The sequence below is a fragment of the Narcine bancroftii genome, chromosome 7, assembly GCF_036971445.1.
Source record: "Narcine bancroftii isolate sNarBan1 chromosome 7, sNarBan1.hap1, whole genome shotgun sequence".
NCBI lineage: Eukaryota > Metazoa > Chordata > Chondrichthyes > Torpediniformes > Narcinidae > Narcine > Narcine bancroftii.
The window spans coordinates 53548835-53565487 of record NC_091475.1 but is presented as its reverse complement, the minus strand read 5'-3'; the positions used below and the strand labels follow the sequence as shown (position 1 = coordinate 53565487).

The window sequence follows — 16653 nt, the reverse complement described above, 5'->3', positions numbered from 1 at the left end:
GAGTCTATTTTACTCTTGACTATCCTCGTGACAGCAATGTAATGACAAATCTATGGAAACGGCAATTATAAGTGGAATTGCCAGAACTTCTTCTCCTGCTCTTTTGAGTGACAGAGGTTTCAGAGATGATAAATTCTGTCTCCACAAGTCATTCAGTTGGTGCAGTCAATCGATTTCACTCAAAGTAGAGAGAGAGATAATTGATCTGAGTGGAAGAACAGCCGATTGAGAAAACTTTTCCATCTTGGCTCATGTTGATGTTTTGAATTGAGACATCAGGAGGTAATCACCGAGTCCAAAACATCTGCTTGTAGAGCACCAAAAATGGGGCATTTTGGGATTCAGTGATATTTGAGCTATTTCTAGGAATGGTGGAGCTCTGTTTTATTAAATGTGCTCATTAACTGGCACATGAAAGCTACATGCCAGCTTGACTCAGCAGATCCTTCCGCAGCAATGGTTGTTTCAACTGGAGCTAAACGAGCTTGGTTCAGCATCATGCTGAAGAAGATTGAAAAGAGGGTTGGTGCGAGAACACAGCCTTGCTTCACGCCATTGTTAATGGAGAAGGGTTCAGAGAGCTCATTGCTGTATCTGACCCGACCTTGTTGGTTTTTGTGCAGTTGGATAATCATGTTGAGGAACTTTGGGGGACATCCGATGCGCTCTAGTATTTGCCAAAGCCCTTTCCTCACAAAGATAAGCGTATACAGAGCCGTTGTCATACCCACACTCCTGTTCAGCTCCGAATCATGGGTCCTCTACCGGCACCACCTACGGCTCCTAGAACGCTTCCACCAGTGTTGTCTCCGCTCCATCCTCAACATCCATTGGAGCGCTTACATCCCTAACGTCGAAGTACTCGAGATGGCAGAGGTCGACAGCATCGAGTCCACGCTGCTGGATGGGTCACGTCTCCAGAATGGAGGACCATCGCCTTCCCAAGATCGTGTTATATGGCGAGCTCTCCACTGGCCACCGTGACAGAGGTGCACCAAAGAAAAGGTACAAGGACTGCCTAAAGAAATCTCTTGGTGCTTGCCACATTGACCACCGCCAGTGGGCTGATAACGCCTCAAACCGTGCATCTTGGCGCCTCACAGTTTGGCGGGCAGCAACCTCCTTTGAAGAAGACCGCAGAGCCCACCTCACTGACAAAAGGCAAAGGAGGAAAAACCCAACACCCAACCAACCAATTTTCCCCTGCAACCGCTGCAATCGTGTCTGCCTGTCCCGCATCAGACTTGTCAGCCACAAACGAGCCTGCAGCTGACGTGGACTTTTTACCCCCTCCATAAATCTTCGTCCGCGAAGCCAAGCCAAAGAAAGAAACAAGCACTGGTTGAACAGCCCCGACTTTTAGACAACAAAAGATCGGTGAAGGAATGAAAGTTGGGACCCAGAAACCAGAGTCATTTGTTTTCAGGCATGATGCCTGTAAGCATGAAATCGTAAACAGGGCCAAATATCGGTATACATATTGAGGACTGAAGATGTGATCAGATAAAAAGCAACAACAAACTGGAGTTATTCAGCAAGACCATTTACATTTTGCACAAAATGCAAGCCAAAATTCAGCAAACAATGAGGATCTGTGGTAATCTATGATATGAATTTTCAAGTGAGGCACTGTGAAGATCTCAAGAGATCCCATGGTGCTAAGTAATACAGGGTAAGTTTTCCTCATGGTGTGACATTGCTTTCTGATGGTTATATACATCTGGAAGAGGGTTGCAAGCTTTGCCTGAGGGACAAAAATCCTTACTTATTATTCCAGAAAAGGTATTGACTTGAGGAAGCACATCATCTTCTCCAGGTGCAATTTGACCAAATAGGTCTCAAAAAATCCTGCCACTCTACAAAATGGTGCTTTACTGCTCTACTGTAACTGACATTGTCTATTGTATAGATGACATTTCTCCAGTAAATAATGTATCCAACTCAAAAAAAAATTACAAAATGTCACAAAAACTCAGCAGGTCAGGCAGCGTATGTGGAAAGATGTTGTCTGGCTCATGAAGCTGAATCCAATCATCAAGAGGATTTGGCTCTGTTACAGCATGTTACATTACCAACAAAAGCCAATAGATTTGGTGCTTTTTCTCCAACAGTTGCACATCCAGGAAGATCTGGGGTGATAACAGGGTTCCGTTCCTGAGAACTGTCAGTCAGTTGGAAATGCACAAAAGTAACGTACGGGAGAGGATCAGTTGCGATGGGAGAGTGAGCAGGCTTGGTAAGAACAGCCAACCGCCCGCCTCATTGACTCTGATGCTTCCAGCTCTGCTCTACCCATCCCCAATTGTTGTGGCTCATTGAGGGGTGGGGTGGGGGGTGGTGGAGGGGGAGACAGATGCTGCCCCATTCCTCTTCTCACCCCCAGCAGAAAATGCAGCAGCCAGCAAATCCAACCCCATCTAAGCTGACAATCTTTCAAAAACTCATTTGTATGTATGGCGTGCCCACAATTGTTTACCTAGGGAGCACCCTCACACACACAAAAACAAACCTTTGCTTCTGTAGGTTTCGGCAGCGGGGAGTCACCTCTCAACCTTCTTCGCTCCAAAGAGAAAACCCCTAGTTCTCTCCTTTCACACAGACATGATAAATTCTCACCTAGTCCCTTATCACATCCAATTAACATCTGTTGTTGGCCTGGAATCCTCCCCATTGTTTGAATTCTGAGACTTTCTGATATATCCTGCTTCTACCCTTTCTGATTTTTCCTTGAAGGGCTCAAGCCTGAAATGTTAGCAATATATCTTTGTCTCCTGGGGATGCAGAAAATAGTGGCTGACTTCCTTCAGCATTTCAGCGTGCTTACATCCACTCCCCTACCTTCATCAATTTATTTTGTTACCACAAAAAAAAACTCAATTAGGCTGAAGAGGCACGACCTTGCTCTCCCAAGCAAACCCATGCTTGACCATCCCTCAGAAGACTATGGTTCTTTAATTGCTTGTAAATCCTGTCTCGAAGAATCCTCTCCAATAGTATGCTCAACACTGACATAAGACTCGCTGGTTTGTAATTCCCAGGATTCTCTCCATTACCTTTTTTAAACAAGGGGACACCATTTGCTACTCTCCAATCCTCTGTGACCTCCCCTGTGGCCAGGAAAGACGCCAACGCCCCAGCAATCTCTTCCCTCATTTCCTGTCAGCAACATTGCTCTGTTGTTTCTTCTTTGTAGTCAGGAAATATTGAAAGAATGGTTAAAATATTGGCTTTTTTTAAAAAAAAACTTGCTTTATGGAGGGTTGAATGTGGAGAAATGACCACCTGACAACACTCACTGTGAAAGCAGAGGCAGGAGTGGATGGTAACAGAAGGAAACTAAACTCGCAAAACAACAGGGAACTCATGGAGCTTGGTTATCCTCACATCAAGCAGCTGTAAATATTTGTGAGATTACAAATTAACTGGAAATTACGGAAATTATTTTGGATGACATTCTGTCATTTGTACCTTCTTTAAATTTGATTGCTTAAATATGGACTGTGCTAATTTTTCTGATATAAACAATGAAAGAAAATAGGTAGGAATCCTGCAAAACTGGATCCTATTTTTTAAATGTGTATATTTACTTGCAACTAATAACCTGGTTTGTTTTTTTGTAATTGGATCCTTGACTTCTTGACTGGAAGACCTCAGCAAGTCCGGATCGGAAACAGCATGTCTAACACCATCACACTGAGCACGGGGATCCCAGGGCTGCATGCTCAGCCCACTGCTGTTAACCCTGCTGACCCACGACTATGCAGAGAGACACAATTCTAATCACATCATCAAGTTCGCTGACAACATGACTGTGGTGTGACTCATCAGCAAGAACGATGAGCCAGCTGACAGAGAGGAGGGGAAATCACTAAAGGACTGGTGCAGAGACAACAACTTGCACCTGAACGTCAACAAGACAAAGGGGATGGTGGTTGAATTCAGGAGAGCCTGGGGGGACCACTCTCCGCTGACCATTGATGATAATTTGTCGTTGATGACCAATTCCTTGGTGTGCACCTTGCGGAAGATCTCTCCTGGTCCCCAACACCAGAACCATTGTCAAGAAGGCCCAACAATGCCTTTACTTGCTGCAGAGGTTGAGGAAAGTTCAGCTTCCACCCTCACACCATTCTACAGGGGATGCATTGAGAGCATGCTATGTAACTGCATCTCCAGCTGGTTCGGGAACTGCACCATCCCAGAATGAAAATCCCTACTGAGGGGATTATTAGGGTTTCTCTCCCTGCCATGATGAACATTTATAATGGCCGAAGTTTGTGGAAATCCATAAACATCTTGAAGGAATTCACACACTCCTCCCGCAATCTGTTCTTCCTTCTGCCATCTGTGAAGAGGTATCGAAGCATTCATGCCCTCATGACCAGATTACGAGACAGTTTCTCCCCCAAGCCGTGAGGCTTCTTAACTCCGGGACACATGGCTAGCATATGTAACATGATATTTAATGAGTGGTATGTTATTTATAAAACTTGTTTATGAGGTAATTTATCCATGTAAATAACCACGATCTGGAGAAACGCAATCTCGTTTTCACTATACACTGCTAGGTTTATGGTATGAAGGACAAATAAACATCACTTGACTTGATAATTTGTACAAAAATATTTTTACATTTTAAATTAAAATTGACATATACCATTAACAGGCCATTTTGGCCCACGAGTCTGGCTGCCTAATTTATACCCAATTAACCTCCACCTCCTGGTATGTTTTGAACAGAGGGAGGAAACCGGAGTCCCCGGGGAAAACCCACGTAGGCACAGGAGAACGTACAAACTCCTTACCGACAGCACAGGATTTGAACCCCGGTTCCAATTGATGGCGCTGTAAAGGCTAACTGCTACTCCAATTGTGCTCCCCAATATCAATCCAAAGACAAACCATGAAAGCCAAAAATGAAAATCCACTTTGAACCAAGAAGAAAAAGAACACCCAATGCTATCTTCCATTCACAAATACGGTATGAAACACTGGTACTGAACATCACTCTGATACATACATGCTCTCATTGGGTGAGATGCTGTCATTCAAGTAAGATCCATTTCTGTTTTCCATTTCTGCTAGCCTGCAACACAAAAAACCAGCAAACATAAGGTTGCGATAAATTCTTGCAGCTTCATGAAGATCACATGTCACTTCTTAAAATTTTGATATCAAATGTTCTCGAGCCAAACATGTTAGTTCTCTCAAATGTAGTACAAGTACTCCCTGACTTGCAACCTATGCAACTTGTATCCATTCGCGCACACGACTGAAATTATGTTAAAAAATATTAAGTAAAAATAGAAAATTTATGTTGTTTATGTTGTATTTGACAAACGATACCAGGGACACAGGGCATGTAAGAGCCAAAATGTGCATACTTACCTTGTTAGTTGGTGTTCCAGGGTCCGTTGGCTGGATGCTGCCATCTTGATTCCGGTGTGCATCCACGTCTTTGCTTGGTGCACGTGCAGCCCCCTTATTGGAATTTAGTTGGCGCGTGCACGGGAGTTAAGGGCACGAATTCAACATCATTAGAGTGTTTAAGTCTCAAGGATGCACCAAGCTAACTCCAATATGCAAACCTTCCATGCATACACAAAGGAATCAAGATGGCCACGCCCAGGACGCCAACTATCAAAGCAAGTATGAGGTAGATGATGAAAATTTTGATTAAAAAAAGTTTGCTTTAAGGCTTAATTACACGCAGGCAAAATTCCGACTTTCGTTCATTTCAATATACGACCGATCCTCCAGTCCCAATTACAGTCGCAAGTTGGGGAGTAACTGTACTCACTACACTTTTCCTGGACACCCAAGTTACAATTGGAGAAAAATCAGTCTCTGTGGCAGCAAAAGCCCATGATTTCTGAGACTTTGAACGTGACCACATCTATGTTGAATGCAGCATCAGGATGTATATTAGCAAGCGCACAATGAATTTTTACTGGCAGCACACAGGGCAGGAGAATCACGATGTCAAACAGTGGATGTCTTTGATTCGATGCCAACACTGCCATTCTGTAGCCTAAGAGGCAGCAAATGATCCCTCACAACCTCAGGAAATATTCATTCCGCATGATTTGAGGGGATCATTCTGTGTTCATTTTTTTTTATAGTTGTTGCTGCAACCTCCAAGTGTTTGCTTGTTGTACAGTCATCTCCAGCTGCAGGTGTCCAGAGGGAGAAGGCTGGCAGCTTAGCAGATATCTGGATGCACCAAGTTCCCCTTGGAATCGAGTGTCATGATCTGAGCAAGGAGGGGAAGGGGAGGGAGGAAGAAGAAATAGCAACAACTGCAGCAATGATAACCAGTTGTAAGGGGGGGGGGGGGTCTCAAACAGGAGGTGAGGGAGCAAAGATTAATGGAGAGGACAGGAATAGGAAGGATTAACGGTGATAGGGGTCAAGGGGAGTATGGATGTCAAGGAGAGAGTGGAAAGGGTCACTTGCATCTCACTTATGAGTGAAGGAGTCAGTGAATGAGTGTCTACATTCTAATGCAGATGTCCACTTATGCTGTGCATTAATATTTTGCAGGAATGCCTGGAAACCCAGTCATCTTGGGCTCCTTCTCAGCAACAGACCAAGCCCTCCCTCTCAAGGTTCTGTGTCAGCTGTGCACACATGACTCAATCCCCAGTTCAGAAACTGGAATGACAGGAGGCTCAGAACAACTCAAATTGTGACAGGTACCAAGGAACATCGCCCAGGAACTGAGACACTTTGACAGCAATTTTCCAACACAGAAAGTACAGTCAACTGACAAACTTCAAGAGGAAAAGAAAGGGAACATTTTCTTCTGGAAGACAAAGACAAATTGGAAAAGGAACCGCGTGTCACTGGGTCAAAATTGGAGCCAAGAATGAGCAATCCCAGCATCTCGGTGAATCCCAACCCCCGCGCCCCCCCCCCCCCACCGCCCCCAACTCCCCAGTTCATGATCCTGCAGCTCAGCTCATCCTAACATGAAACCAACATGCTACAGATATCCCTGCATCGGCCCCAACCCTGGATGTCAGATGAGAAGGACTTCAACTCTACCCATGAAAAGATTCCTTGGTTTGTCGCAGAGGGAGGCACACTGTATATCTCAGTCAATGTCAATGGCAGGGTTGCAAACAACCCAACCCCCTGGAAAGGTGGCATGCGAAAGGAGTCCTCCTCCTGATCCAGTGCTTGGTGCCTGCTCACCAGAGAGGATTTCACTCCCAATCAAAAAACCTGGAGAAGAGACTGCAAGGATATCTAAATCACTTGCACTGCGGCAGATAGCACTGACTGCTGCATGAATCTACTGTTGTCTCCATTACCCTGGCTCCAAACCAAGAGGCAGCAAGAACATCAACACTGAAGGTCTGAGGGAGAAAGTTTTCCACCAACAAGCTGATCACCCCCAGTGAACAGAGTCAGAAGAGTTTCAACTGCCCTGAGGTCCACCGCAATCAGAGCCTGTCAAGAACATCTGGGCTTCTCTTCAAGACGACGCAATGACTGTCCTGATGAAAATGACATTGAGATCCATGAGTTAACTGCAAATCCTTGGTGTTCTTGAACACCAAGATCCATGACATCTCCAATATGAAGAAAGCAACTTCACAGCGTCCCATGCACCCCCCAAAACCAAGATCCACAAATAACCCCTGACCTCAAACAAACAATGGGTGTGAAGTTTATGAGGTCCAGCAACTCACTGATCACCTTTGGATTCTTCATAAAACCAAGAAGAGGGAAATGTATTGAATTGAAGAAATGCTCTTTGAAGTTAGTCCCCTTGACTCCAGTCCAAACTATCTGATCCAACTTGACAGAAAGGAATTTCAGTCACAAGTACACACCTGGAAGTGGGGGATACAATAATTAAAAAGGGTGTCTGGTTGTGATTGCTTCAGACATGTCTCTCGTTATTATGCCACAGGGAGACAGAACAGCAGGGCTGCCTTAATCTATCTTCTCTATGACTGATAAGTTGTTTCTTGTATCATCGTGTGGATTCCTTTCATCTGGACGTGGTTTTAGGCACACAGCAACACTAAGGAAATGAAGGGAGCAGCACCCACCCAGAATAGACTCCATTCTGAGCTTAGTGAGCTGCTGGAGTAACTCAGTGGTCAGATAGCATCCATGGGTAGAAGTGGTCACGTTGTTTCAGACCTGGATCTTTGTTAAGACTGCTGTTAGTCTCCTCTATTCTGAGGTATGCTATGGCACGAGGAAACCAGGTAAACTAAGGAAATGATTCAAAGTTTTTCTCAAAGCCTCTTGAGCAAAGTCTCGTGTTTCCACTGACCTTTTGGGAGTTTCCAGGCAATGATAACTCCAAACAGTGAAGTCCACATGTTAGGTGCACATGGGACCTCAGTCGAAAAAGCACGAAGAGTACACCAGACTAACTGTTCATGCCCGTCAATTGTCACAGACCCTATAAATCTAACTTTGTCTTTGTCAGTCACAGAGCATATGAAGAAGAATGGGAGATGTAATTCTTGACCCAGTGTGCAAGCCAAGATGACTGGAATGTGAGCGTGCTGATGTCTGGTGATCCCGCACAGGCAGATGTCGCTGGTTAAAACCAATGGTCACATTTTAAGCAATAGGATCATTGGCATGTTCTTTGTAGATGAACAGAGGGACCTTGGGGTCCAAATCCATACATCCTTTAAAGTCACTGCGCAGGTTGATAGGATAGGTAAGAAGGTTTTTGGGATGCTGGGCTTTATTAATAAGGGGACTGAGTTCAAGAGTCAAGAAGTCATGTTGCAACTCAACCAATCTCTGGTGACACCACTCTTGGAGAAATGTGTTAAATTTTGGTCACCTCATCATAGGAAGGATGTGGAAGCTATGGAGAGGGTGCCGATGAGATTTACCAGGATGTTGCCTGGATTGGAAAATAGGTCTTATGAGGTAAGGTTAGCAGAGCAGGGAGTTTTCTCTTTGGAGTGTAGAAAGATGAGAAGAGACTTAATAGAAGTCTACAAGATTATGAGAGGCACAGGCAGGTAGGCAGCCAGTACTTTTTTCCAAGAGCAGGAAAAACACGAGCACACACATGTACAAGTGAAGGGAGGGAAAGTTTAGGAGAGCTATCGGGGTAAGTTTTTTATTTTAAAAACTTATTGGTGCCTGGAATGCCTTGCCAGGGAATGGTGATGGAGACTGAAACATTAGGAGCATTTATGAGACTCTTGGACAGGCACATGGAAGGAAGTAAAATAGAGGGTTATGGGGTAGGGAGGGTTTAGTATCTTTTTTAAAGGAATATATGGGTCGCGCAACATCGAGGGCCAAAGGGGATGTAGTGTTCTCTGTTCTGATGGCATTGCCAGCCAGTCATGATGTATGACTTACCAACGGCACTGGTAAACCTGATATAGGTGCTATTAAACTTTTAAGTGCCAATCATTTGCATTTCTCTCAGTACTGGAATGCAACCCAGTTCTACTGCCAATACTTCAAGATAATCATCAATGGTGTCCCACACTTACTGATCAACTTTTGCAGGCACTGATTTCCAAATTGCATGTATATCTGCAATACTTCCACCTTGCTCCTTTGGAGAGTTTGACAAAGAACAACGGTAGGGACATGGAGGCAAAACATTCCAAAGGAGCTGATGTACAGATCTGTCACGATTAAGTACAATCACGCAACAGGCTCTCGAGGTTACATCACCTACTTGTATTCCTATATCCTCTGCCAAGTGGCATTTATATGGCACTTGAAAATATAGTTGGGTACATTACTGACGAATACCTTGACACCTCTACAAACAGGAACAGTCTCTTTCCAACAACTCTATACTGCAAAACCATCAGAGATCTGTCTGCACCACTGGCAGAATAGAGTGTTTTGCATAATCAACCTACCAACTGTGAATATTTCTTTCTTCCCTCTTCCTTTTACATTAATCATCTTTATTTTATTGTGGTAGAATCTTAATTATACACAATTTGTGAAAGCATAAGTGGGAAGCTGTAGCGATGGTTCTGTGCATTTAACATGTTTATGACAATGTCTCATCTTATCCTTCTGAGTGAAGACAATCCAAGACAATTCATTTGACCACAAGATTTGCACAGAACAGCATCAGAGTAATGAAAGATAACATGAAACATTTCTTTGTCGAGATACAAAAGCAATTAAATTGAGCTTTGTAGATGGTGCACTATTTTGTCTTACCTGCTAGCATAATGTTCAATTCGTGAATGAGTATCATCATGTGACAACTGAGGGGAGGAGGCAGGTCTGCAATTGAGAAAAAGTTTAACAATGCAAGAGTGCTTGTTTTACCTCTGACCACTGATAACATTTTACCAAAACCATCTGCATACAACTATCCCTGTTTGGAACACATGACAAACATTATCATTGTTACAAATCAGCAAAGGTAACAAGAAAACAATCCCATTGTGATGCCCATCTCTGCACAAGATTTAACTGTGATTGGCATTTAAAGTTCCATTTATATCTATCTGTTGCATTGTCCTAAATGGATGAACCCAAGCTGAGTATGGTTTTCAAATCCACAATTTATACCATAGATCTTTCATCGGGGCCAATCAACAATCAAAATTTGACACCGACACTCAGAGATAACTGAATGCTTGGTCAAAGAGATAGATTTCAAGCAAGAGGAAAGAAGTGTAAAGAAGGAAGTTCAGAGGCGAGGACACTAGAATCTATGGACATGTCCACTAGTGGTGGAGAGGTTAGAATTGGATCTTGTTATGAGACCACAAGGTTTAGGAGCAGAAGTAGGCCATTCAGCCCATCATGCCCAATCCACCATTCCATCATGAGCTGATTCATTCTCCCACTCACCCCACTTGTCCCCCATAACCTTTGATAAGCTAACTATTCAAATAGCCATTAATCTCTGCCTTAAAAACACCCACAGTGAACACTCATGCAATATACTCATTCAGTTAGTTCTTCTGCCATCTTCTTATAATTTTGCCAGTGTAATTTTCTATTGGCCCAATATCTACTCTTGCCCCTTTTATTTTACTCTTAATATGACTTTAGAAAGTTTTTTTAGTATCCTTTAAAAGTATTCAGCATGAGATGTAAATGGAAGGACCTTTGACTTTTTAATGATGTGGCGATGGAGATAAAAACAAAGGCAGAGAGGGATGAGTAACTTAACTGATTTGAAAACGGCAAAGAAATTTAAGATCAAGGTGTTGCTTCAATGAAGTCATCTACATCCGTAGAATTGGATGAATAGGATTTGGTTCATTGGAAGAAAAATTTGGGGTGTCCTCAAGTTTGTAGATGGATGGTGTTATAGTCCACCGTACTATGTCATGTACTTATTTCTTAAGGTAACTAATGCATTGTTAAGCACTTCGACAGTGAATATGACGGAATGTACCAGGCAACACCAATATGGAACCAACAGACTTCCTGATTCTGTTCAATGTGCAGTCAACAAGATTTTCCCTTCAGGAAACCATGGCCCATCATATCATCCACCTGCAGGTACCCCATAACCTCATCCTTGACTTCCCAACCACCGTTGTTAGGCTAACAGGTCTATAATTTCTTTTCTGCTGACTCCCTTCTCTTTTTAAATAGGGGTGTGAGTGACCGTTGCAATTTTCAGGTGAAGTAAAACAGCAATGTTGTGAACCATCTGGCAGAGCCTCAGATAGGGAGAGGGTTAATTGAGTGACTTGAAAATTGTGTTTGGACTAAAGATAATGGGTTTCATATTTCAAATATCTAGCTGCGGAAATCACCATTTGTTCAGTGATCTTCACAGGTGGAGCACTGACAATTTCAAGATATAAATTCAGGCTGTAAAGATAACTTGAGGTTAGCTTGGGTTTCATCTATGTAATTCATTCCATTCTTGTCTTACTTAAATACTTTTAGTTGATCTCCTCTAATTATCACATTTTACTTGAGAGTATTTTTAAAATACATCTATTGCTGATATTTCTGATAAATACAAAAAAAGTGCATTAATTCTCTTCAATGAACTTGAAACAGAGCTAAATTAAACACATCCCAGCAATGCTGATTAAAGAACACCCAACCACACAGGTAACAGAAACATTTCCATCACGTTCAGTCATGGATAAATGTCAAGGGATTTCAATGGGAGGAATAAGGATGCCAAAGGTAGAAGTCCAAATGCAAAGGTCCAACTATGCAATCCTTGAACAGTTTGACTTCAGAGATTGTGATTCAGTGTTTGGCAGAGACATTCCTAAAATGATGGTGTGCAGGCATAGATTTTATGGAAAGTCCACTGTCAAGATTGAAAGCATGACATTTCACTGACTCGCCAGAGAATTTTCTATGATTAAAATGAATCACTTCAATATATTGGTCATCTACTTGTTTCCAGCACTCCTTTTCATCAGTATAGAATTAACTCTACAGAGCATTAATTTGCAGGGGCTGCTATGTGTGCTTGCTTGACACGGGCTCAAGATAAGGGGGAAGGCTGCTTTCTGAGAAATTAATGAAATTATTCTTTTCCAAGCTCTTTCATCATGATTGTCATTCTCTTGATGCAATAATAAGTCACAGAATGCAGCTCATCGTGCATGGGCTCAGTCTTTTGAAAGATCTGTCCAAATTAGTCCCAACTGGTGCCACTTCCTCCTGGCCCTGACTGTTCCTCTTCTCTTCTCTTTGAGATACCTTGTAATTTATCCGATGTGATCAATGACTCAATTCTCAACATGTCATCAGAACAGTTCCGATCACATCAGTCAGTTCTCATGAAGGGTACTCAAATTGCAACATTAGGTCTCCTTCACTCTCTACTGATTCTGCCTGACTTTTGAGCAACTCAAGCATTTTTTTTCAAGTTTAGGTCTGATATAACTCATTGCATTTAAAACAAAACAGTTTTAAATACTTCTTGACAATTACATTTCATTTGTCACATGAATGCTGACCTTTCAGGTGTTAGAAACAATTTCACTCCATTTATTCTTTCAAAACCGTTCATCATTTTGAGCAACCTTCTAAATCACCACTTAAAATACACTGTCCAAGGAAAAATGATGCCACTTTTCCTGCAGCCTACGGTCTCGTCTCCCTGGCACTAAACCAGCAAAATTCACTGTGCCTTAGTTCAAACACAAAGATCGTCCCACAAGTATGATGTGTAAGTTCAGGTAAGCTGATTTGCTGAAGAACTTTAAACAACATAAAAACTTGCTTTCACTGAAAGGCAGTATCCGACAGTGCAGCGGACAGAAATTGAATGCCAGCCTTTAAAGAGGAATGGATAAATACTCCCAAGGAGAAAAGGTCGTAGGTATATTAAGAATGAGTAAGAGAGAAGGACCAATCGTATTTGTCTTTTGAACAGCCAACACAGAATCTCATTTTGCACTGCAGCATTTGTGTGGCTTTATGTGTGAGAGCTAAAGGTATGTAATTCTGTCTGTGTGTACGTGTGCAAGAGTGAACAAAGAAGAACTTCCATCCAGACAGAGGTTATCTTTGGGAGATAAAGTGCTAAACATTCAAGTTTAAGGTATCACAAATTTGAAACCATGATACCAATTTTAGGATACCGTGAAAGCTATAGTGAGCTCATTATTCATTATATCGGGCAGAGGAAAACCTTGCAAAAGATGTCTAATGTCCGGTTTCTTTTGTTGTGTACTTCAATGATCTGCATTCACATGCCTTAAAGCAATGCTGTTTCAAGACTGTCATTTCAGGAATCACATTAACCAACAATTTTCACTATTCCACTGGGATGGGAGGGAAAGAATCTTCTCCATATGAGGGGGAATTAAATCTGCAGTTCATAACCAATTTGTTTCCACAACAGTCATTTTAACCAGGTGATTATAACACTCAAGTTATTTCTCTAAACTTGTTGAGATGACTCTGATGCAGAGGATTCCCTCTTTCTTTTCTTGAAAGTTGAACATTTGCAAGAAAGATATTTTACTTCTGACATCTGAGGTGGCGCACATAGCTTAGCGGAAAGCGCAATACCATTTTAGTGGCAACAATCGGAACTGGCGTTCGAATCCCGCACGGTCTGTAAGGAGTTGGTACGTTCTGCCTGTGTCTGCATGGGTCTCCTCTGGGGGCTCTGGCTTCCTCCCACTGATCAAAACGCACCAGGGGTTGGAGGTTAATTATTTGGTGGCACAGGCTCATGGGCCGAAATGGCCTGTTACTTTACTGTATGTCTAATTCCTGAAGGAGCAATTTTTGGTGCTCTTTCAAGTGAAAGATGTCGATGATGGTGAATAAAGGTCTTGACTATTTCCAAAACCCATCATCACTGGTGATAATAGGGTAAATATCCTTCAACTTTGTACAAACAATGCAATTGAAATTCATGTTTGGTTGTGCTGTAAAGTGGGTGGTCATCATTTAGCTCCATCGCAAACAGGTGAATAGCAGATGGCTCATGCGGTACTGCCAATTTAGTTCTACCACTCAAGTCAAACTGCTAGCACATTATGTCTCTGTGCCAATTCAAGGACAGAACCAACCAATGCACTTTGAGGGTTTCTTTTCCTTTTTCCTTCCTAATTTAATGCCAAGAGTGTTGGACCACCAAAAGGCAGTTTTGAGCTGAGAGACAGCGGGGTCAAGCAAACGGACTGGTATTTCATCAAGTCTGCAGCTGGCAGACAGAGGAGATTTTGGCACCATCATTCCAAGCTGGAAATTAATAAAGTGGGGTGGAAAATGTTAAGACTAACACCCAGTGCTCATGGCAGAAATTATTTTAAGCATTCTGTGCTGAGATAATGTGATCATCAATAGCATTTTACCTTCCAAAAATTTTAACAACTTTGACAAAAGCAAACACAACCAAGCAAAACGAATCTTTGGGAAGTTACATTCATACAAATATGCATTTTTATAAAAGGAAAATAAATGAAGCAGGGTGCCGATGTGTACAGAAGGTACTCACTCATAATCTACTGGCCAGAAGTTGATCAGAGTAACAGGACTGCAAGACAAAAATGTGGAGATGAAATGGTGACTGAAACAAGGGAAATGCACCTAACACAACAAAAAAAAAAGAGGGAACAAGGCAGCAAAAACAGCAAAATGTGAATGACAATGGAAGCAATATAAAGAAACAGTATACTGTGCAGGTGCTAACATGCAAATCTTCTGCAATGGTAACAATGACAAACAAATTGACCTTTCAATGATATTAAAATGAATACAGTTTAGACATGCAAAGCTGAGAGTATCTACATTGCACTGACTACCATTGCACAATCTTCTCCTTGTCAACAAGCAATGACTCCTGAAGGGGTTCCATTCTGTGTGGGGTCAGCAAATACATCATCTTGCAAAATCAACAGTGCTTCATCTGCCAACCCAAGAAATGACTGCCAACTTTGCTTCCATCCTCAGTGGACATTTTCCAGAAAAGGTAACCAACGAACCCCTGAGACAGAAACCCATCATCTTTTTTGGACTGAGTGGTTGGAGGCGAACTGATGGGCCTCTGGTGTTACACTTTGGGACCTGTTTGACTGTGGATAAAGGATAAGAATGTCTGGTTTGCATGGCTCCTTCTCACACCATGTGAGCACATTAACTATCACTTGTTTCTGAAGGAGAGCACAAATTCACTGAATAAAGCAGACATCTTGTGCAGACAAGCACTTTGGGATTGGTAAAATAGTTCAAGGCACATGAGATGTTGTGTGCCATACTTGCTTCCCCACTGTCTACCTGCAGGATTAATACTTCTGGACAAATGCTACCCATTCCTCTTTCTTTGCTATGTCCATGTGAACACGCACACCTGACTAAGCGCATGCTGCAAAACTGCCTTCATTCAAGTTAATGGCCTTCTCCCAATGCTACAAATAAGAAACTTAATTAATTTTGCACACAGAGATGATTTACATCATGTCACAAGGAGCTGATTAGCTACTTACTACGTAAGTACCGGGTCAGAATGTGCCCAATGGAGGCACAAGAACTACAGAGGCCAAGAACTATATCACAAATCAGAAACCCTGACAAATAGATTTATCAAGTTAATATAAATTTCCAATTAGCCAAAAAATCAGGAGTGAAAATGATCCAGCACAGAATGGATAGATGGTCCAAATTTTCATTGAATCAGTTTGGATAAGGATATGGGGTTGCACCATTGGGCTTCCTCTGCAACAAATGATGCGGATACTGTCCAGTGTCAAGTCAAATAGGAGGACAAACTACATTATCATTGAGGCACTCATGTGACATTTCAAGGGTGATCTGCCTTGATTCTATAACTCAATTCTCCAGGTTTGCAAAAATGTGTTAAGCATGTATTAAATGTAATTAATGGAGCAGTCTTCACTGCTCCCTTGGGCAGAGAATTCCACAGATTCTCTGCTCATTGGGAAAAGCAGTTCCTCCTTATCTCCATCCCACATCTCATCCCAGTCTCGATCTTGCCTATCTCCTTCATAATGTTATATGTTTCTATGAGATCCCCTTTCATTCTTCTGAATTTCAGTGCACATAGACCCAGGTGACTCAATCTCTCCTCAAAGGCCAAATCTTCATCTTGGGAATCCAGCTGTTGAACCTCCTCTGCACTGTCTCCAGACCCAGTGCATCTTCTCTCAAGTAAGAAGACCAGAAGTACACACAGTACTCCAGGAGCAGCCTTACTAGTGCCCTGCTCCTATCTCT

At 42.4% G+C, this 16653-nt stretch overlaps 1 protein-coding gene across 26 annotated transcripts in view; it reads right to left on the bottom strand.

Annotated features, from left to right (window-relative positions):
* The window catches only part of dmd (dystrophin), a 1604005-nt gene that overhangs the window by 33117 nt on the left and 1554235 nt on the right, over window positions 1-16653 (bottom strand). For 21 of the 26 annotated variants that reach the window (XM_069890130.1, XM_069890120.1, XM_069890110.1 and 18 more), the window contains 3 exons: window positions 14918-14956; window positions 10186-10251; window positions 5021-5086 (listed from right to left, as the gene is read on the bottom strand). In XM_069890130.1, coding sequence (XP_069746231.1) covers window positions 5021-5086; window positions 10186-10251; window positions 14918-14956 — 171 coding nt within the window. The remainder of the gene's footprint in view (window positions 1-5020; window positions 5087-10185; window positions 10252-14917; window positions 14957-16653) is intronic. The other 5 variants (XM_069890114.1, XM_069890115.1, XM_069890128.1 and 2 more) reach the window with 1 other exon arrangement.